Source organism: Melanotaenia boesemani, chromosome 12 (genome assembly GCF_017639745.1).
Source record: "Melanotaenia boesemani isolate fMelBoe1 chromosome 12, fMelBoe1.pri, whole genome shotgun sequence".
Classification (NCBI taxonomy): Eukaryota; Metazoa; Chordata; class Actinopteri; order Atheriniformes; family Melanotaeniidae; genus Melanotaenia; species Melanotaenia boesemani.
In genome coordinates this window covers 25,229,913-25,251,541 of record NC_055693.1, presented here as the reverse complement: position 1 = coordinate 25,251,541, position 21,629 = coordinate 25,229,913, and the positions used below count along the sequence as shown (strand labels likewise).

The 21,629-nt window shown below is 40.4% G+C and overlaps 1 protein-coding gene across 1 annotated transcript in view; it reads left to right on the top strand.

Annotated features, from left to right (window-relative positions):
* Window positions 1–21,629, top strand: part of lrp1bb (low density lipoprotein receptor-related protein 1Bb) — a 335,780-nt gene that overhangs the window by 200,671 nt on the left and 113,480 nt on the right. Inside the window, exons 24-31 of the mRNA XM_042001119.1 lie at window positions 985–1,182; window positions 1,877–2,081; window positions 8,469–8,633; window positions 8,934–9,178; window positions 15,031–15,162; window positions 15,401–15,628; window positions 15,993–16,167; window positions 16,463–16,557. Coding sequence (XP_041857053.1) covers window positions 985–1,182; window positions 1,877–2,081; window positions 8,469–8,633; window positions 8,934–9,178; window positions 15,031–15,162; window positions 15,401–15,628; window positions 15,993–16,167; window positions 16,463–16,557 — 1,443 coding nt within the window. The remainder of the gene's footprint in view (window positions 1–984; window positions 1,183–1,876; window positions 2,082–8,468; window positions 8,634–8,933; window positions 9,179–15,030; window positions 15,163–15,400; window positions 15,629–15,992; window positions 16,168–16,462; window positions 16,558–21,629) is intronic.

The following is a 21,629-nucleotide window of genomic DNA, read 5'->3' as shown; positions in this document are numbered from 1 at the left end:
GCCATGTCCTCAAGATCATAATTTTAGAAATTGAAGTTGAAAATAATTTGAGGTCTGAGCAGAATATATATTTATGTTCCAGTTTGTTGTCCCACAGGCAAATACGTTAGCCTCTTAACTTATTTTGAATGATTAAACCATCACATAAAACTATCAAGTAGTTGAAACTAGGCCTCAAAATCAAAAGAAAGCTGGTAGGTTTGAGGTGCTGCTAGATTTCAGTTTGTTTTAACCATTACTCTGCAGTTTAAGAAAACAGAGTGGGTTTTGCCAACTACTTTGAGATTATAGGCAATTGAAACAGTTTAATGGAAGTGATTTTCTATATTGCCTAAGACAAGGGTGCCCAAATCTGGTCCTTGCGATCTACTATCCTCCAACTTTTAGATGCGTCCCTTCTCTGACACTCCTGGATCAAATGATTGGCTTGTTACCAGGCCTTGGCAGAGCTGACTGACATACGGATGAGGGAATTAAGGAAGGTGTTTTGGAGAACGGATGCGTTTAAAAGTTGCAGAATAGTAGATCTCGAGTACCGAACTTGGGCACCCCTGGCCTAAGATGTCTGTGTAATGAGCTGCTTTTGTATCAGTGGATTACAAAAATCGACTATGTCTGATGTCTGTTACAGACCTACTAAATATGTAAGCATATGTCACTACCATCTGTTATTTTTAAGTTTATTGCTGTAGCAAGCTTGCTGGGATTTATTAGGCCATAAGTAAACAATATGATATTAAATTCTTTTTGAGGTATTATTACTTCAATAAGGAAGTAATAATGTCATAAACTGAAAAATATCATGGGAATGCAACATATCAGAGCGGTGATGAGGGCAATTTCATGTGTTCTGTATAGTATATCCATTTTTTTTTACATCAGATCATTAAGACATGCAGTTTTCTAGCCAGTGCAAAACTCTCTATCAACGTCCATTAAATGATGTTGTGCATTGTCAGCTCATTGTGTGTCTCCTTTGACTAGATCCTTTTGAGGCTTTCATCATTTTCTCAATCCGGCACGAGATAAGGCGAATAGACCTTCACAAGCGAGACTACAGCCTGCTGGTGCCAGGACTCAGAAACACTATCGCATTGGACTTCCACTTCAACTACAGCCTCCTTTACTGGACGGATGTGGTGGAAGATAAGATCTACAGAGGACGGCTTTCTGAGTCTGGTGGTATGCTTTTACACAGGGGTCACACGCAAGGACACAAACGTACAGAAAGATTTCTTATGTAGCTGAGGACTGCTGAGCTGTGATGTATGGTTACAGCGAGTCATATCTTGCTCATTTTTACTACAGCCACTGTAATGGAAGTTTAAGACGCTCATGGCGATACTGCTCTGTTTTATTCTGCCGTCTTTACACACACTCAGCTCTGATACAACAGGTTGATACCAGCTCTCCCTGAAAATTTATCTCTGGGTAACCAAGGCTGGAAAATACTGCAGGACCACAAGTCTTCAGCTGTTGTAGTTCAGTATCTCCTCTTTATAAAACCATGAATCAGAACTTCTCGTTGCCTCCGTATTTTTGTGGGTGGCAGTTCTCTTGCCTTTATTTCCCTCATTGGAGCTCTTAGCTGTGCCTGCTCCACCCCTGTGTGAAGCACACATGAAAGCCCAGGCATCTGAAAACAATTGTAAACAGTTGAATTATAAATATAGTGGGGAAAAAACCCATTTGCCATGCTTAATGGAACCCTGTAGAAAGCTACTTTTTTATATTAAACAGCTTACCTCAAGATTTTTTTTTACCCTTAGCCTTCTGAATATTTTCTTGAGAAAACTACACAGCCGCGTCTGTCACTAGATTGCAGTGTATGCCAGTCCAACAGAACCATGCTATTGTCTTTTCAATATTGTTTCAGGGGTGACTGGAATTGAGGTGGTTGTGCAGCACGGCCTGGCCACCCCAGAGGGTCTGGCTGTGGACTGGATTACTGGGAAACTGTACTGGATTGACAGCAATTTGGACCAGATTGAGGTAGCCAAGCTTAACGGAGATATGCGCACTACACTGATTGCAGGAGGCATGGAACATCCACGGGCCATCGCTCTTGACCCAGGACAGGGGTATGTTTTTCATTGCTGGTAGCTGATCTCCCCATCTGAAAATGAAAGTACAAGTACAGCCTTCTTGTGTTTCTCACTAAAAAGAGTTGTTAAGGCCCATTAAAGCAGCAGTTCAAAAAATACATTAATATTGGTGTTTTCTTTTTACTACAGAACACCCCCAGCTTTTTCTCGTACTTTGTATGTCTCGCTGCCTGCTCTCTCTTGCTCCCCAGGAATGTTCTTTTTTAACAGTATCACCTTTGAGTATAACATTCAAGATATTCTCTGTTCCTATTTCTGATTCTTTCCCCTCTGGGTCTGAGTCTGAAAATCGTGTTGTTGTTTGGTCTGCTGAGATGCATGGAGAGCGTTTGAAGAGTGATTTCTGTATCTCAGGTGGCAGGTTTCTCTTATCCCAGCTATCAGCAAGCAAGTCAGACAAAAAGTACCTGGTGCAAATGTACTGATCGTATTTTTTTTTTTATTTTCTGTCTTTTTTTTGTTTTTGGTGTTGTATGTGTATTGACAAGATTTCTAATTTGATATATTGGGCTCTTTGAGGATCTCCAGCATTGTAACAAGTACAATACATATGAGGGAGTCAGAGTGTGATGTTTTGAACAGGCTGAAATTTCCATCCACCTTTTTTTTCTTTTTATTGACTATGACAGGACAAACTATTACTCAAAGTAAAACCTACATTCTAATAAACATGATGTGAGGGAGAACAGAAACATACTATCAATCAAACTAACTTAAAAAAGAGGGGGGAAATCTATACATGCATGTATAAACAACTCAGTTCAGCTGCTTCAATGAGTATGTCAATGCATGTATTTTGTGAGTTCTAGATTTAAGGAGAGGGAATACGAATATGCACATCCAGATGAGTTTTTCCAGGCGAATTATTTACTTTTGAGAGTGCACTCAGATTGATCATTGATGTAGCTAATTTCCAGTCATAAATATTAAACCATAAGCCTTGCAATGTTTACATAAAATCTAAACATAGCTGTGAAACCTGGATTGTTCAAATAGGAGTTAATTTTGATAAGTGCATGGAAGTGGCAATAGCTCCGCTGAGGCGCCAGGGCATCCGCTTGGCCACATACCTGGACGACTGGCTGCTGCTGGCACAGTCGGAGCAGGAGGCCAGGCACACGCATGTTCTTGTGGGGCACCTGTCCGACCTGGGTTTCCTGATAAACACGGAAAAGAGCGTGCTGTCCCCAGCGCAGAGCAAAATTTTTCTGGGCCTGTCTCTGGACTTGCGGTCATTCACAGCGCGCCTCTCGGCGGAACGCGTGAAGGTTTTCAGGACGTGTCTCGGGCTTTTTCGTCCAGGGAAATCGGTCCAATTCAGGCTGTGTCTTTGATTGCTCGGACGTTGTCTGGCTCAGTCGCCTCCACATGAGGGTTTTCAGCTTTGGTTGGCCTGATGCGGACTGGCCCCCATGCGTCATGGCGCACCCAGGGTGCGGATCACTGCTGCATGTGCCAGGACACTGCGTCACTGGCAGATCCCGGCCTTTCTGATGCAGGGGGTCCCAATGGTCCCCATCCTGTCCAGAAAGGTGGCCACTACGGATGCCAGCCTGACGGGCTGGGGTGGGACCCATGAAGGCCGAACTGTGAGGGGCCGATGGAGCATAGGTCTCCAGCGGTCCCACATAAACTTTCTGGAGCTTTCGGCAGTATTCCTCTCCCTGAAGCTTTTCATCCCATCCCCCGTGGGCCATCATGTCCTGGTAAGGACGGACAATACACCAACGGTGGCGTACATCATCCGTCAAGGGGGGTTGCGCTCCCGCCAGTTACACATGCTGGCACGCAGACTGATCCTCTGGAGCAGCGATCGCCTCCTCTCTCTGAGGGCGACACACGTCCCGGGAGTCCTGAAAATGGGCGCGGACCTATTGTCCAGAGGCGTGCCTGTATATGGGAATGGACTCTGGATCCAGAGGTTGTGGGACAGATTTGGACCCGTTACGGTCGGGCCACAGTGGGTGCACAACATGGAGGCTCCCCTGGGTGTAGACACACTAGCGCACGCTTGGCCGCCCGGGCTTCTTTACATGTTCCCTTCTCTGGCGTTGACACCCCCAACTTTGGCCAGAGTGAGGGAACACGGCCACAAACTGATATTGATAGCTCCGCTTTGGCTTGCCATGCATTGGCTGGTGGAGATATATCGGTTGCTGTGTGCTCAGCCTTGGCAGATCCCGCTGTGCAGGGACCTGTTACTTCAGGGGAGGGGGACTGTCTTCCACCCACACCCAGAACGCCTGGCACTGTGGGCTTGGCCCCTGAGTGGCCTGAATGTCAGTCAGTCAGCGGGTGATTTCCACTATACAGAGTGCCCGAGCCCCCTCCGTTAGATCTCTGTATGGTTCTAAGTGGGGGGGTCTTCGTGGAATGGTGTCATAGACACGGCCACTTTCCTTTTCAGTGCCTGGTGGGGGTGATTTTGTCATTCTTGCAGGACCTGACTGACAGGAAGAAAGCCTTCTCCACGGTAAAAGTATACTTGGCAGCTATTACTGCCTGTCATGTGGGGTTTGGAAAGCAAACAGCGAGTCAGCACCCTTTGGTCTGCCGCTTTATGAAGGGTGCACGCAGGCTTCTTCCTGTGTCCAGACCGCTGGTACCACCATGGGATCTGGCTGTGGTTCTGGAGGGGCATAAGGGCCCTCCCTTTGAGCCACTGGAGGGGGCAGGTTTAAAACATGTTTCCCTTAAGACGGTGTTGTTGCTCTGGCGTCAACTATAAGCGGGTCAGCGACATCCATGCGCTTTCGGTGCACCCGACATGCGCCCAGTTTTTCCCGGGCGGTGTGAGAATGATTTTGAGGCCCAACCCGGCTTTTGTGCCTAAGGTGGTGGGCTCATGTTTTCCTATTGATCTTGTAGCTTTCCCTGCCTCGTCAGGGGAATCGCGGTCACATGTCTTGTGTCCAGTGCGCTGGATGTAGGGTGATGATAAGATGGATCAGAAATGTTTCTAGAACTGATTTGTTGTTCGGCTTGAGAGTGAGAACACTGTTTTTGCATTGCATTATGGGTCAATCCAATGTGTTTATCTGATGCTCACTAAGAATTGGTTGATTAATATAGCTGTTTCTTGTTTGATTTCTTTCTTTTTATTTTGTTACAAAAAATTAAATGATCTTACCTTGTAGTTTCTGTAGTTTGTATAGGTCATCCACCATTTTGGAATGAAACTAAACTATTTAATCAGGCAACGGATAAGAAGAGAGCAAAGTGGAAAGTATTTCAATCAAGATTTGGGTGTACACGATGTGCTTGATGTATTTGTGTGGTTTGACTATATAGACAGTTTCTGTTTATACTTCCTATTTGCAAAGGACAAGTTGGTGCAACCTAAAGTCAACTACATTATAGTTTTTTTGTCATATTATTGTTGTGTTATATTACTTTTGTCGCCTTTTCAATATTATTTTAACATATCCTGCAAGTAAGCATGATTACCCAGCAACAGCTATTTTTTAAAGGGATGTGTTCTGTCAGAAACGAACAAAGATTTTCTATTTTTTTTTTTTTTTTAATATTTAGGGATGCGTGAGTGGTTTAGAGGAAAAGCACTTACATGTCACTGCTCTAGCTCAGTGTCACCTTTGTGTACTTCAGCCTTGGCTACATTCTCTGTTATTATTACCACTGCACTGTGGCTCCCCTAGTTCATCACGACCTGGGGTTGGAAAAGATTTAGAGTAGAGCTTGTGATCTTTTATGCACCAGAAGGTGTTATTAGATCAAATTAAAGCGCGATGGTCAATGCTAAAGATATAATAATAATAATAATAATAATAATAATAATAATAATAATAATAATAATAATAATAATAATTGTGCTTACTTCTAAAGAAGGATATTAGATTTTTATATGTATCCAAAAAGTAGTTATGCTGAACAAGTTTAACAGCTTATGAATTTGATACTCAGGAAATATGGGCATCATCTGCACAGATCTAGCAATAGTCAGTCTCTTGTAAGCCAAATGTCAGCAGAAAGTAGGTCATACAGCAAGAATACAACCTTGTCTTCTTATGAAATAAAAAGAAAAAAAAGCCAGTGGTTTGGAATGGCTAAGTCAAAGTCTTGACCTTATTCAGCAGAAATGTTGTAGAGAGTTGAAGCCAAGATTTAATGTGAATCCATCGAGATCCCAGAGTAGGAGTGTTGTGAACAGAGCAGTGGGCTAAAACTTTTACAAGCTGATGTGCAGACTAATCCACACTTAGCTTCTCTTAACACAAGGCCTGAGCCCAACAGAATTCACCCGAGCCCGAGATCTTGATTTGCATCTTTTTTAAAAACCCGAACCTTTTTATAACCTGACATTATTTAAATGTGCACACACGCACACAGTTCTTTTGCCTTTTGTCAATAATGAGTCATTTATGCATTTTAAACATTATTTATTCATGACTAACATAGACTATATGCCACGTGGAAATTACCATCGACATAAGTCCTCTATTAACATCATTACATCTCAACTAACACTTCGCAGGATTTGCTTTGGCCTTTCTCGCCACAACTCGGCCTCAATGAGTTAACATCTGAAATTTAACAAAAGGATAATAGACACAACCCACTGGCTCACTGCTGTCATGCACATGGTCAAACCTTTTCACACTTCAGACTTTGCTTTTGTTGTAGGTGAAATCAAAACATAATCCCCAGAGGCTAACCTCCGTTTCACCTCTTCAGCATCCATCTCTGTATCTTTCTTACGATAATAAAAACTCATCACCTGACCACTCATTTACAGCACAAGCCCGAGTCCGATCTTGAGCTCTAGTACACACATGTTCTTATCAGGGTTATCATCAGTGTTTTGGAGGTCCAGTATTCCTTTACCTCCCAAAGAACATATGTGTCACTATGACAATATGAAAGAGTGACATTAATGCTGTAGTTTACATCTAGTATTTCTCAGAGATTAAAAACTGAATAAATGATTTACTTCTATCAGAAAATAAAAATGAACAAGTAGTTCATACAACTGCTGTGAGGACTGAGGGGTTTTGCTATTCCTCATTATTCAGTAAACTAAAGCATCAGAATTAGACCATATGTGGCTGTGAAAATTAAAAGGAAAACTGGCTGTATCCCTGCTGTTGATGTGTAGCTGGAATTTTTCATGAGGTGCTTACTTTGGCTTAATGTATCTGTAGACTAGCTGGTGGTTGAATACTTCAGCAGAGTTCAGGCTTTCCAAGAATCAATTTAACACCCTTAAGAAATGAGTAATCTGCTCATGCACTCTCCACACAGTAGTCTTATGCATTTGGTAGGATGACTACAGTACATTTCATGCCTTTAAAGAGTAGGATTAATGGGTGCTTTTGGTCCTTAAACTGCATTTCCATTACGGGGCAATAATTCTAATCTAATTACTTGAATCCACTCAAAGGAGAGAGTCATTGATCAGAGAGGCCTTATCATGTGAATAAGACTATTGATCTTGACAAGGATATTTCTTCCCAACACGGTTTCGTTGTTGTCCGTGTGTGATTTAAACTTGAGCACCCATTTTGTACTGTGTTTTAGTGGCCCACCACTGGACAGAGACAAGGTTGTTGTAGTGAAACTGAGGATAGGGGCCTATGCAGGAGACCCAGGTGAATTACTGAGTATTATGGTACATGAGCCTTAATAGTCCTTAAGAGCCACATTAGACAAACAAGCCAACTCTCCATTAGCTCTTTCGCAAATATCCTGTCTCCATAGCTGAACCCTTACAACAAGGGGCTAGCTAACATCAGATGGGCCAGTGAATTATCCTGATGCTAATAATCAGCAATAGTTTGACAAAACAAACTCAAAAAACATTTTTTTTTCATTTTAGGTAAGTAAAAGAAAATAAAAAAAAAGAAAGTAAAATTGTAGTTGATATATGTTGCCAAAATATGATTATCTTGTTGTGGAATTGTTATGGTAATGAGCAAAATTTTAAGAAGACAAAAAGTGGGGTAGCAAAGTTTACTAACCCTAATTGAATGATAGCAATGTATTTGCGTCATTGCACAAGGGCTTGTGGTTGATGGTCTCATCAATGGTGGCGTTCATTTTCAGGCATCAGTGAGCTGTGAAAAGTCATAACAAAACAGATGGCTTGCCATTTCTAGGCCTGTCACAGATGCTGTTCGTTTCACTGGATCGCTGGTGCTGTTCTTGGACGGTCACCATTGCCACTGTTTGTGTTAATACACACGGTCACTACACTGCATAGCATAATTATTTTGCTTGTCACTATTGTGTCTTTGGCAAACGAGATGCTTATCAGGTCTAATTGCACAGCATATATTGTTTCTTTTCTAATTAAATGCAAACAGACAATGATATATGCTCATTTCTGCTGTTGGTTTCTGTTCCAAGGATATTCTTTTGGACTGACTGGGATGCTACTTTCCCAAGAATTGAGGCTGCATCTATGAGCGGAGGCGGCAGACACATTGTGTTTAAGGATATGGAGATTGGGGCCTGGCCTAATGGGCTGACACTGGATCATCTGGAAAAGAGGATTGTTTGGACAGATGCACGGTTAGAAGTTTAATATTTTTAGACGTTCAGTGCATGAATGACACTGAATCCTGCAAAGGATTCAGCTGTCTCGAAAGAAAAGTTGATCTCTTCATTCTCCTGGTGGGCATAAAATCATGCACACATTTAATATTTAGAGATCTAAAAAAAAAAGTGCACCTTTAGTTTTAAGTGGGTCATGAACAATTTAATAGCTCCACCACTAGAGCAGGGAGTGTCACTTTGATCTCCTTACATCTTGTCTCCCAGCCTTAGTAGAGTGGTTTAAACTTTGATATGGTGTTGGTCTCTCTTGAACAGGTCAGATGCCATTTTCTCTGCACTCTATGATGGTAGCGGGGTCATTGAGATCCTCAAAGGCCATGAATTCCTGTCCCATCCCTTTGCTGTGTCTCTCTTTGGAGGCAATGTCTACTGGACGGACTGGAGGACAAACACATTGGCAAGAGCCAATAAGTGGACAGGGCAAAATGTCACAGTCATCCAGAAGACAAGCGCTCAACCTTTTGACTTGCAGATCTTCCATCCCAGCAGGCAACCACAAGGTGAGAACAACTTTGTACTTTTGGATGTTGGTATTCTATTCAGCTTTTGCCTCAGTTAGCATCCGTTAGCATGTTTATGAAAGAGAAAGTTGCACAAACACAGATCAAGCCAACTTAAGTTGGTGGTAATGTGTAATTGCCTCAAACAATATCATTAAAACAATTCTACACAACTTTCCGACCTTAAAACCCTGTTTCTGACTCGTTTTGATTGCACAGTGAGATTTATTGCCTTGCAGTGTCCTGGATCTGAGAAACCGTACTTCTGCAGCATCATGTGACAGCTGCTTTACAGCACCGCATCACACACCAGCAACTGGATATACTGTACATACTTGCAGCTTTGAATGTGCACAATGGCTGATTTAGCAAAGAAATGCAGGAGGACCATATCGTTGGAAGTGAGGAAAAGAAAGAAAGTGACAGAAAGAGATAAGACAAGACTCAAAATTGGGCTGACTTTAACTGACTTGAGAGAAATCAAAGATTTCACAGACACAGAATGCAACATGGATGCTGATTTAGCCATTGTTAGGTGGCTCCAAAATGCAAAAATCTGAAAGCTTTAAAGCTTTTCAGTTTTCTCTCATGAGCTGAATGTGAATAAAGAAAACTGGAGAATAAAGAACCCATCTGACGGTGAAAAACTACAGTATAGTCATTATGCAAATAGAGCAGTAATGAGAAGAATGTGTTGCAATTATAGAATATATTTAAGGTGATACCAAAGCTTCATTAATATTAATATTAGGCCCTGAATACTTAACTTGTCACAGTGGAATGGATAACTAATTCCACGCTCAATAAGCCAGGACTGACTACAAAAGATACATTGCTGATGTGCTATCTGACAGGATGCCCATATATGTTAGCCAATTTTTTATTTGATATGCAGATAAGCTGCAAAATACACTGCCAGAACGCATGTCATTTCTTTTCAATTAACTTTATTATGTTTTCCCGAAATAGGTTGTTTGAAATTGATTTCTTTTTATTAATTTGTAAAACAGATCCATCAAAATAAAACATTCAGTTATGAAATAGTTTGGCTATCTCTGCCAAGACCACCTGATTGATGTATCTGTATTCCAATCGCCTTATTTCTGTCTTGCCAAGTTTCAGTTATCCCCCTCGGCTTTCTTCATACAAAAGCCACATTCATAAATGAGCATTAGTGGTAATCAGGTTTACATCTGTTCAGTGATTCTGCTGCTTCACCACTGCGTCACAAGTTAATTTGCTTGTTTTCCTTCTGCATACCCATTCCCACAAGCGCTCACCATAGCTTAATATGAGTAAATTAGACTGCTTCTCCAAAGAAGTTGGTAAATGTGCCCAGTCCTTTTTTTAAAAAGAGCTCAAATGGGGGAGGAGTTGGCTATTATCCACTCTAGCCATAACCAGTGCCACGAGATATGATGCTCCACTAGATCCTGAACAGCTGCTTCAGAGAAAAAGACAGGGGATGTCATGAAGATTGAAGAAAAGAAAAACCAACATTGAGCTTGTCATAGGAGCTATTCAGCAGATGCCACATTTTATCTTTACTGGGGGCATAAACAGCCTGTAACTACATCGCTGGCAACGACAGACAATTTTTTATGAAATGAAAGGGTGAAATGTTTTAGGATTTAGGCAGATTGGTAGATCTGAGCCTCAGCAGCTATCAGTGATAAAAGGATAGACGTAGCATCAAAAAGAAATCAGTATGTGGTAAAAAAAATTGGCTTTTTCAGAACCTTTTTACCAATTAAATGAGACAATATATATACACTATACACACACACACACACACACACACACACACACACACATACACTACCATTCAAAAGTTTGGGGTCACTTCCCTATTGAATCCCATGGCAAAGTGACCCTAAACTTTTGAAAAGTAGTATATATATATATATGTATATATATATATATATATATATATATATATATATACATATACAGTATATGTGTGTACTCTTGGGACACAGTGGTGCATTCATTTCAGCCATACTCATTGGACTGTCATAGTAATTAATTGCTTCACCATTTTCCTTTTCAGTTCTTTCTTCATATTATCTATCGAGCGGCATGAAATCAGTGTTTAGTTTTCAGCACTATTTTTTTCCTTTAGTTTCACCAGTGTCTTTTATTTAAACCTTTTTTTCTTAAGTCTTCTTCTGATGTTTTTTATCCTGTTAACTTGCCTAGAAGATGTTAACAGAACACATCACCAGCAAAATCAGTTATCAACACTGTAACTGAGAATTTATACTTTGTATTCAGAGTTCTGCCTATACTGTAGGTTGTCATCTTGTTTTCTACATTTGCGGAATAAAACATTTAACAGATATGTATTAGACTTACTTTTAGATGCATTTTCTTTTTTACATCCACACTTAATGCTGCAACCTTTAAAACATTAACTTAACAGGAATTTATGTAATGTTGCCATTAAAGTGACTCTAACTGGTTGGTATTTTTTGTAAGGATCTTGCTATTAACAAATGGTAATATATTATTTCCTAATTCCTTAATTAAGAAATAATTGCTTTTGGCTCACAGGCCTTCTGTAGTTTTAATATTTGGCCCACCTGCAGTTGAAGTGCTGTAGCCCTGAGGGACAAGGCCAAGGGCTGCATGACATGCCCTCTCCCTGTCCTCAAGTTCTTGACTCTCAACTTGCTCATTAAGTTATGTGACAGGGAAAAGACCAACAAAATAAAGAGGTTGGGTTGTTTTTACACTGCTTGTACAAATTAAAAGAACAAATCTATGTGCAAGTCCTAAAATGAGAAGATGGCGTAAGCTATGTGAGATGTTAGCTCAAGCTAGGTGGAGAAGACAGCAGAAATGAAAAAAAGTTGCACAAGTATTGAGTGTGTGACTGTTATCAAGATGTTTTACCTAAATCTAACCATATATCCTACACAACATTTCCAGTACAGGGAAGGCATGTCCACCGACTGGTTGGAAAGAGTTAATGTGTTTTCTCTTTGCAACTCTCTTATTAGAGAAAATGAAAAATAAAAGATCTTGTATTCAAGTACCGACCTTCTTGGTACATAGACCTGCGGCTGCAAGCTTTGAGCTCCCACCGAGCTCCAGGCTGCACTGCTAATAAGCCTAACTTTGCCTGCCTGGAACCCACCTCTCTTGGAAACTGAATTGAGCATGAGCAGCTTATCATATAAAAAGTTAATGAGTCTCAAGCTCAGTTGGTGCAAGTTAGCAGCTGAACATCAGCTGATAATGTTGTCAAGTCAGTGGCTTATATCAATACTTCCACTCACATTTTATAATTTAACTTAATCTTCTTTAAAAATCTAAATTTTCCCAATATCAGAACTGATCAGTGAATAGCGTAGGTAGGGTTGGAGATGACTGGGCTGGCCGTGTCATCAGCCACAATGTGGAGATGCAAGGACAGATTAGCATATTAGCATATTGAAAACTGCTGGAGCAAGCATGACACTGAAAGACAGATGAGGTCAAAGATGTTGTTTTTTTGTTGTTTTTACTTCTGTAGCTGGTAATGTGAATGTGTGCTTTACATAAACATTGTAAGATTTATACCACTCAGACTGAAATTAGGTGATTTTTAATCTGACAGATCAAAGCAAACAAACACCTTGGCCCTGTTGTTGCTGCCTGTCATCCTTTAAGAGCATGATTCAAGTGAAAGAAGTGCAGCTCAGATGTCTTCCTATTAGCATACTGAATCAGCCATGTGTTGTTTTCTGCGTGCAGATATGTAGATAGTTTCTTTTTTTTTTTTTTTTTTTTGTCTTAAGTGAGCCACATTTGCCATGCAGTGGGGTTGTTACCGAAGAAGCTTGGGAAATGAACTTTGAATGAGCTTGTTTGAAATGAGTCATTCAGAGCAGAAGGAGAAAATGTTGTTTCTGATGCATAAAATATGACTGCAGCATGATGAGAAATGATTGAAGTGTGGATGACTTTCTCTAGTCTGGCTGAGGTGATTTATTTTGAACAGAGTGCTGTAGGAAATAGGAGGAAATAGAAATAATTCTAAACCCTGAAATAAATGGCTGTAAGGGCACTGCTCAGTTTAGTCTGTTGTGTATCTCTCGCAGAAACAGCAGCAAGATGAGCGATAATGTCATACTACAAGAAGTAGAATAACATTTGTTTTACAATTTGTCACTTGTCCAGATGTGTTATCGTCTTTAGAAAAGGTTTAAGGAGAGAACATCATAAAAACACTGTTCTATTTTTATTTATTTATTTTACCCCCTTTATAAATCCCTGTTAAATGCATATTTAGTAACTTGAGTTGACAATGATCAGCAAAAAGTGGAGCTTGTATATTCCCATTTCTTTATAAGATTATTTTATTTATTTACAAGTTGGGTTACAACAAATGGTGATTCAACCTAATTTGTCACTGGATATTGCTTAGCTCGTTTAATTTTAATTGACAAATATAAATGAAAAGAGAATTTAAGAGTAAGACAAGCATATGCTAATTTTGATCTTAGGAGCCTGGTGTTACAGGTCAGCTTGTTTTCGATCAGCTAGTAACCTTCAGATGAAAGCGCCGGTGACTGCTTGTAGCTTTCGGTGTAGGTGGAAGATGAGAAGAGGTTGTGTAGCTGTCCTCATCATCACTGAATTGTTGAGTGTCTTGTTCAGATATGAAGGTGTCAGGCTCTGATTGTAAGGTAGAGTATGTTTATTACAGTGAACTGTAGCATACAAGAAATATTCATTTTCATTTGTATTGCAGCTGCCAGCAACTACTGATGCTTTCAGATGAATTTTGTACCTTTCATATAGACACGTTAAACCATGGCACTGGTAACAATTATCTTCATATGTGTAGTTTCCTTTATATGCTTAGCTCAGTTGGTGTGATTCATCGGCACAAGGAAAATACATCCTCTATAACCTCCCGCTGCTCTTTAGTGATTCACATCAGAGTGACGTCACTAAAACATGAGACGGTGCAACATAAGCTGCATGAACACTGTTAGATCCAAGCATTTTATTTACCAGTTCAACAGAAAAATTGCCAGTTCTACCTCAGATTTCAGTTAATTTAATTCTGCCTCTAGGAAAGAAAAGCAACAGTATTTACAACATTTTTTTTTCCTTTCTATTTTTTTCCCTTTCTTTTTGTCATTTTGTATCTTGCTGCTGAACCTTGTTTCCTCTTCAGAGGTGGTGAAGGAGAAGGTATGATTTGCCTGCCAGGAAATTCAGTCATTGTTATAATTACTGTGCCTTTCACTAAATTCTAGTGGTTCTTCTCATATGTTAACTGGCATTTAGTTTGGTTAATTAGTGGTAACACCGGGCTAGTGTCTCTTCCTCTACTATTGGCTCCTGGGCAGACTAAACATAACAGTGACTCACTTTTCATCTAGTGGTTTAAAATGGTATTCTAGAAAAGTTCAGCCCAACTTGAAAGTCTCAGAGTTTAATATCTCAGCTGCAAAATACATTTGCATGTTTTACATAATGTCATTGGTATTGTGTTTCACAGTTCTTTTTGTTGAATTTAGGATACTTTCAACATGTTTTTCTGGAAAGAGCACCTTTCAAGTAATTTATCTAACAAACACTATATGATTTTTGTAAATGGATGCAAATATTTTTAGATTTCTTTTGGCAGCTGAGATCCTTTCATGCCTTAATGCACTTTCTTTTTTCTTGTACGAACAAGAAGAAAATTGTAATTAGTTGTTTTCAGCTGTGCTTTCTGTGTCTATGCAGTGATGTCAGACGGGCCCATAAATGTCATGCTGTAAAGTCTTTCAGACCACTTCAAGTCCAGTAATTATCTCAGCCAATCTCCTTCCTTGTCATTTTTACGTAAAGCTTTCCTTTTTTCCCATCAGCCTCTAACCCATGTGAAGAGAATGATGGACGTGGTCCGTGTTCGCATCTGTGTCTCATCAATTACAACCGCACTGCATCCTGCACCTGTCCACACCTCATGAAGCTTTCGGCCAACAAACAATCCTGCTTTGGTGAGTGGAAGCACCTTCCTCTTTTTTCACGTCCTCTCATTATGGTATCAGAGTGAAAACATAAGATACTATGTAAGCCACAGGGGAGGCATTTTCTTTCACATATGACTGTCTTCCCTTTTCATTGACAACAACATTTACTTTAGACTTCTATTATCACACCTTCACCTGGATCTGACAGTAGACATCAGCAAGACTGCCTCATTTCACATGATTGATCGCTTAATTATCCCACCAGCACTGAAAAGGTTCCTCCTATATGTGCGGCGGTCTGAAATCCGTGGTGTGGACATTGACAACCCTTACATGAACGTCATGACGGCTCTGACAGTGCCAGACATCGATGACGTCACTGTGGTGGATTATGATGCTCAGGAAGAGCGGATCTACTGGGCTGATATCAAAACTCAAACCATCAAAAGGGCATTCATCAATGGCACCCAGCTTGAGACAATCATTTCTTCAGGTGGGTGAACTCTATTAGATGATGGAGTTATCCTTAATTATTAAATGAGTAGCACATGTCATTCAAGGTGAAACATGCAACAAATGGCTGAATAGCTCAGTTGGCAGATCATTCGTCTCCCATGCTGGAAACCAGAGTTTGATTTCCCCCAGGGGGCATATATTAACACCTTCCAGTTGGGTCCTAAGGCAAGACCCTTAACGTTACAGCCTTACAACTGTAAGTTGCTTTGGATAAAAGCGTCTGCTAAATGAATGTAAACATTGAGTCAAAGTATGGATCATTTATCCACAATCATTTTTTTTTCTTCCTCCTCTCAGTATAGCGTAGCAGCTTAACAGCTTTCTCATGCACTTCCTTTCAGACATAGTGAACTGTCGGGGTCTGGCTTTAGACTGGCTTTCCAAGAACTTATACTGGCTCAGCTCTGAAAATGACGAGTCACAAATCAATGTAGCTCGCTTCGATGGGTCCCTGAAGACGTCCATCATCCACGGCATTGATAAGCCAAGGTGCCTTGTAGTGCACCCTGCCAAGGGGTAAGTAGATTAGAGAAGTCTCTACACCTCATGAGTGCATCACCTTCCAGTTATAGTATTAGGAAACCTTGACCTGTGCATAAGGGGAGATCAAAGTGTTGTAAAGAAACAATGTTATACAAGCTTAAATTGTTGGTACAGATTTTTACAAGTGTGTTAGAGGAAAATAAATTGGCGGACTTACTTTCAATTTGCACTTTCAAAAGAACATAACATTCATTGATTTTTGTGTAATAATCCTGATTTCCTATGCCTAATTGAAATACTACTTTTCTCTCCATGCTTTCCCACAAAGGAAAATCTATTGGACAGATGGCAACACCATTAACATGGCCAACATGGATGGAAGTAACAGCAAAGTCCTCCACCAGAATCAAAGGGATCCTGTAGGTCAGTATATAAGTTTTGCAAATCATCATGCCCAAGACCACCCAATTTAGCTTTAACTCATTTAACATGAATCACTACATTAAAAGCACTTAGATGATTTGCTGCAGCTCAATTTTCCCAATAACTCAAGTGCACTTGATGTGTTTAATGATGTGACTACTACTGTCTGGTAGAATTAAATGAAAGGGCTACAGTCTATTTGTAAAAAGGTGTGGTGGTAGTCCACTGAAAATGTTACAGTATCTCAAAGACACAACAACAAATTGACTCAGCTTTGCAGCTGCAATCATGTTTTATCTGTGTTCACCCTTAAATATATTTGAAATTTATTTTTAAAAGTTCAATAAAGTAATGTAAATCTCAAAATATTATTTTCAGTTTTCCTGTGCTGCTACTGTATTCATATAAAAACATCAGCCAACATGTGCCACAACCACATTTTTATTTTGTACTTTCGAAATGCATGAAGCAATAGCTTCACACTGGGCAGAGTATTGTTTCAGCTTAGTCTGTTTCACATGCATCTGGTATGCTTGATCTTTCATTGTTTTTCACCTTTGTCCCTTTAAGAAGCTTTAAAAACTAAGCAGCAATGCTAACCCACCCTGCTGACTCCAGTGCTTGCATCTTTCTAACTCACTTTCGGCTTTTCTTTAAGGTATACGCATTCATAGATGTGCAGGTGTTGCCTTTTTATGCTCTTGTAAGCTGTCATGATACATACATATGGAAATTTGGGATTAATTTCTTTTAAATGGCATGCCCCCTCCCCCTGTTGACACCAGAACAGATGTTTTTCTCCCCTTGAAATACTACATAAAACAACATTGGAAAAGAATAACTAAAAGTGAAAGCAATGCTGAATTTCTGAGTCTGTCTTCATCCCTATCTTCAAAACCATGAACTTTGGGTGATGACCAAAGAGAAAAAGATTTTTCTTGGCAAGGTTTGATTTATTCTGCAGTCATGTGAGATGTTTAGAAAACCAGGAATGAACGTAGATCTGCTGGCTTTACCTATTGAGATAAGTCATTTTGGGTGTTTCATATAGTTCTATGTGACAGAAACATCAATCCTATTTATAAAATATTTATCAATGCAAATGTCAAAAGTGCGTGTTGGATCTTCTGACAAACTTCTCATCCCCAAAACCACTTTAAAGGTGTATTTTTGCTTTGTAAAAGTGGAAGACATCAATTTCCGGGGTGTTATTCAGTGCAAAATATCACAATTAAAAACATGGGAATATGAGAGCTATTACAGTACATATGCTGTCCACACACATAGATACATACTTTGTATGGTATGGGACAGTTGTTGTAAAAATTTCCTATGAATGATCGTTCCTTTCTTTACATCCGCTTTATCCCATTAAGGAGGGACTTGACCCTGTTCCAGCTGTCACTGAACAAGAGCTAGGGTTCACCCAGTCCATCACAAGGCCAAAATAGAGACTAAAGCCCATGCTGACTCTCTGAGGTGGGATTAATTCTCACTATATCAGCAGTTTAACCTGCAGGGAATCAAAACTTCAACAGTCAAAACACTTTTTTCCTTAAGACGCAATGAAGAAATTAAGGGACAAGAAAGTAATCAATGTTAAAAATTACTAGGACAACAATAGCTAGCATGTTTATCCATCCACAAAAAAGTTTTCCTGTACTACTTCATTTCTAAAGGGAAAAGAGAGAATGAAGTACATTATTCATTTAAATTAATTGAAATATGACTATTTGATGCTTTGTTCTTGCTGGTATAATGATATAATGATGAACTACAGTAGGCACTCGAGCCACAACACAAACCTACAGTTGTGGTATTCAGTTTATTTCATGTTGACCACTGGTGTTCATTTTCTTTTATTTTAGCCAAGTATCACTTTTGCACTGTAAAATCCCGCCATTTACCACACACACTGACACACAAAATTCATCTTAAATAAGCAATTGAACCTCCTTGTAACTAAAACAATCAGCAGGGCTTCATCTCCAGAAGCTGTTGTTTCACACTATAGCTCAAGGTCAAACATCCTATTAGTCACACACAGCCGCTTCGTCTCCACTGCATTTCTTCATTTTCCTCGGCCTGTCAGCAGCACAGATAGCAGGGTGCACCGTATTTCACTGGTTTCATTTATGATTATGGCATAGACCTGGGGACAAGTGTAAATTAATGATGCATTGTGACTGTGAATCTGCCAGACATAAATCCAACACATGGTGAAAGACAGTGAGATGTCCAGAGGTACACAACTAAAATTGCTTTCAGCTCCAGCCATTAATGGGCATATTCTTTGAAAAAAAAAAAAAAAGAAAAATGAAATGACAAAAAAAAAAACAAAAAAACAAAAAAAAAAAAACAAAAAAAAACTTCTTGCAAGCCAGGAAATGGAATCAAAAGCAGTCGGCTCTCATTTTTGTTCATTTTTCATGCCAGCTGGAGCTCTTTTGAAGAGATTCCCCAGAAAGATGTATGAGCAGATGCCGAAACATTTTTATTAGCCCTCACTCAACCAAATGTATTAGAACTACAGCATGTAAACTTAATGCAGTAAATGAACTGTATTTATACAGTCTTATTGACCACTCAAAGAACTTTTACACTGCACGTCATACCCATTTGTACACACACTCATACACCCTTTTTAGTTTAAGTATGCAGTGCGTTTTACCTGTCACAAATACACACATTCCTACATGAACACATCAGAGGCAACTCAGAGCTCAATATCTTCTCCAAGTGCAGTTAGACATGTGATCTGTGGATGCTGGGATTGCACCACAATTGGCAGATGACCACTCTTCCTTTTTTCACTTCCTCCACTGAAGTATGATGTTGCAGTGCTATTTAAAGTAAAGTCAAAAGTAAATATATTGTCTCTTGGCCCTTTTTCATACCTATTGAAAACAGAATTATAATGAAATAACAATCCTTGGTAATTGACCACAATGTCTGAGATTATTTTAGTAATCAACTAAATTTTAGACAAAGCGCGGCTCAAAAGATCCCTATGATGAGTCAGATCAGTGGTTCCAGGTTTCCCTTGCAAGGCCTGAGCTGGTACCCAAGGTTGAGCGGTTCTGGTTAGATATAGTTATACTCACCTCGATACATCGCTTGGGCTCTGGGACCACTGTCCTCAGTGAGAGGCGGCGAGCAGGTGTGGGCAGACTCATTGCCCCCTGACTTGGTGCCTATATATGGGGGTTTACCCTGGTGGATGAGAGTGTAGCCTCCCTCTACCTTCAGGTGGGGGGACGGGTCCTGACTGATGGGTCCTGTGCTTCTGCGCCAAACAGCAGTTCACTGTACCCAGCCTTCTTGGAGTCCTTGGAAGGGGTGTTGGACAGCACTCCTTTGTTCTGCTGGGGTACTTCAGTGCCCATGTGGGCAAGTGAGACAGTGAGACTTAAAGGGGCATGATTGGAAGGAACGGCCCCCCCTGATCTGAATCCCAGTGGTGTTTTGTTATTTGACTTCTGTGCTCGTCAAGAGGGGCGGAGCTGTCAACTGATCACCACCTGGTGGTGAGTTGGCTCAAATGGTGGGGGAGGATGCTGGTCATGGCTGCCAGATCCAAGCATGTTGTGAGTGTCTGCTGGGAACATCTGGCAGAGTCCCCTGTCAGAAAGAGTTTCTACTCCCATTTCCGGCAGGGCTTCAACTGCCTGTCGTGGCGGTAATCCACAAACTCGTTGGTGGATACCAGCAGTAATGGTTGCTGTCAAGCTGAAGAAAGAGTCCTATCAGGCCTTTTTGGCCTGTGGGACTCCAGAGGCAGCTGATGGTCTCGGCTGTCTAAGCGAAACACGGCATCGGCGGTCGCTAAGGCAAAAACTCAGGTATGGAAGGAGTTTGGAGAGGCAGGCTTTCCAGATTTCCATGCTCCAACACACCTGACTTAAACTAACGAGTCATTGTGGAGATCCTTATAGGCCGTTGGATCCATTTAATTTGAGTCAGGTGTGCTGGAGCAGGGAAATCTGGAAAACCTGCCGGATTGGGGCCCTCGAGGACCAACATTGGCTACCCCTGCCACAGAGAATGACTTTTGGACAGCTTCGAGAAGATTCTGGTCCACCATCCATCAGCTCAGGAGGGGGAAGCAGTGCTCCATCAACACTGTTTACAGTGGGGATTTGGGGCTGCTGATCAACTCCCGACGTTGTGGGTCAGTGGAGGTCAGTACTTCGAAGACCTCCTCAATCCCATCGACATAAGGTGGAGATAAGGTGAGAACGTCGGTGATCCGGGAGGGGCTCAGAGTACACTCAAAAAACTGAAACGTTGAGTTTAATTAAATATATTGTGTCAACAGGTTCCACGAAATTGAATTGGGTTACTTAAAAATTAAATTTTTGAGTCCATCTAACATAATAAACTTGTGTTAGAGTAAAACAATGATTTTGAGTTAAGCCAACTTAAAAAAATTACTTCGGATCAACAAGAGATATTTAAGCTCACCCAAGGTCAATTATGTTATGCAGACTTAAACAATATGTGTACAGGCTACATAATTCTAGTTTGTCAACAGGTTCCACACAAATGAATTTAGTACACCCAATGCATTTTTCATATTTCTTTTATTCACAACCTTAACATGGGAGTGATTATATAAACACTGTTGATAAAACAATTATTGACCATACTTTAAGGTGGTGACATTGGTGTAGACTGGCACAACTGCCTCAATGCAAGAACAAAACATTTTCAGCTTTTAAATTTTCATAACAAACAACTTGCTACAAATGCTCTTAGTTTTCCTTGTGAAATGTGTAGTGTAGGTGTAATAGGTAAAAAAAAAACAGAACTGGTTTTGCTAAACTTAAGAGGGCTTGAAAACCTTCAACACTAAAAACATAAAACATCTTAAAATCCACAAAAAGTCAGCATCAAAATCAACAGCTGGATTACTCACACAGCTTGTTTTTGAGCATTTGTACCTTGGTTGAGAGTCTGTGAGCATCGAGTTGAAGGAAGATCTTCTGAAGCACTTCAAAGAAGGCTTTCAGCTGCTTAGGATAACTGAGGTTCAGTGCATATATGACGCCCATTAAGAGTGTACATGCAGA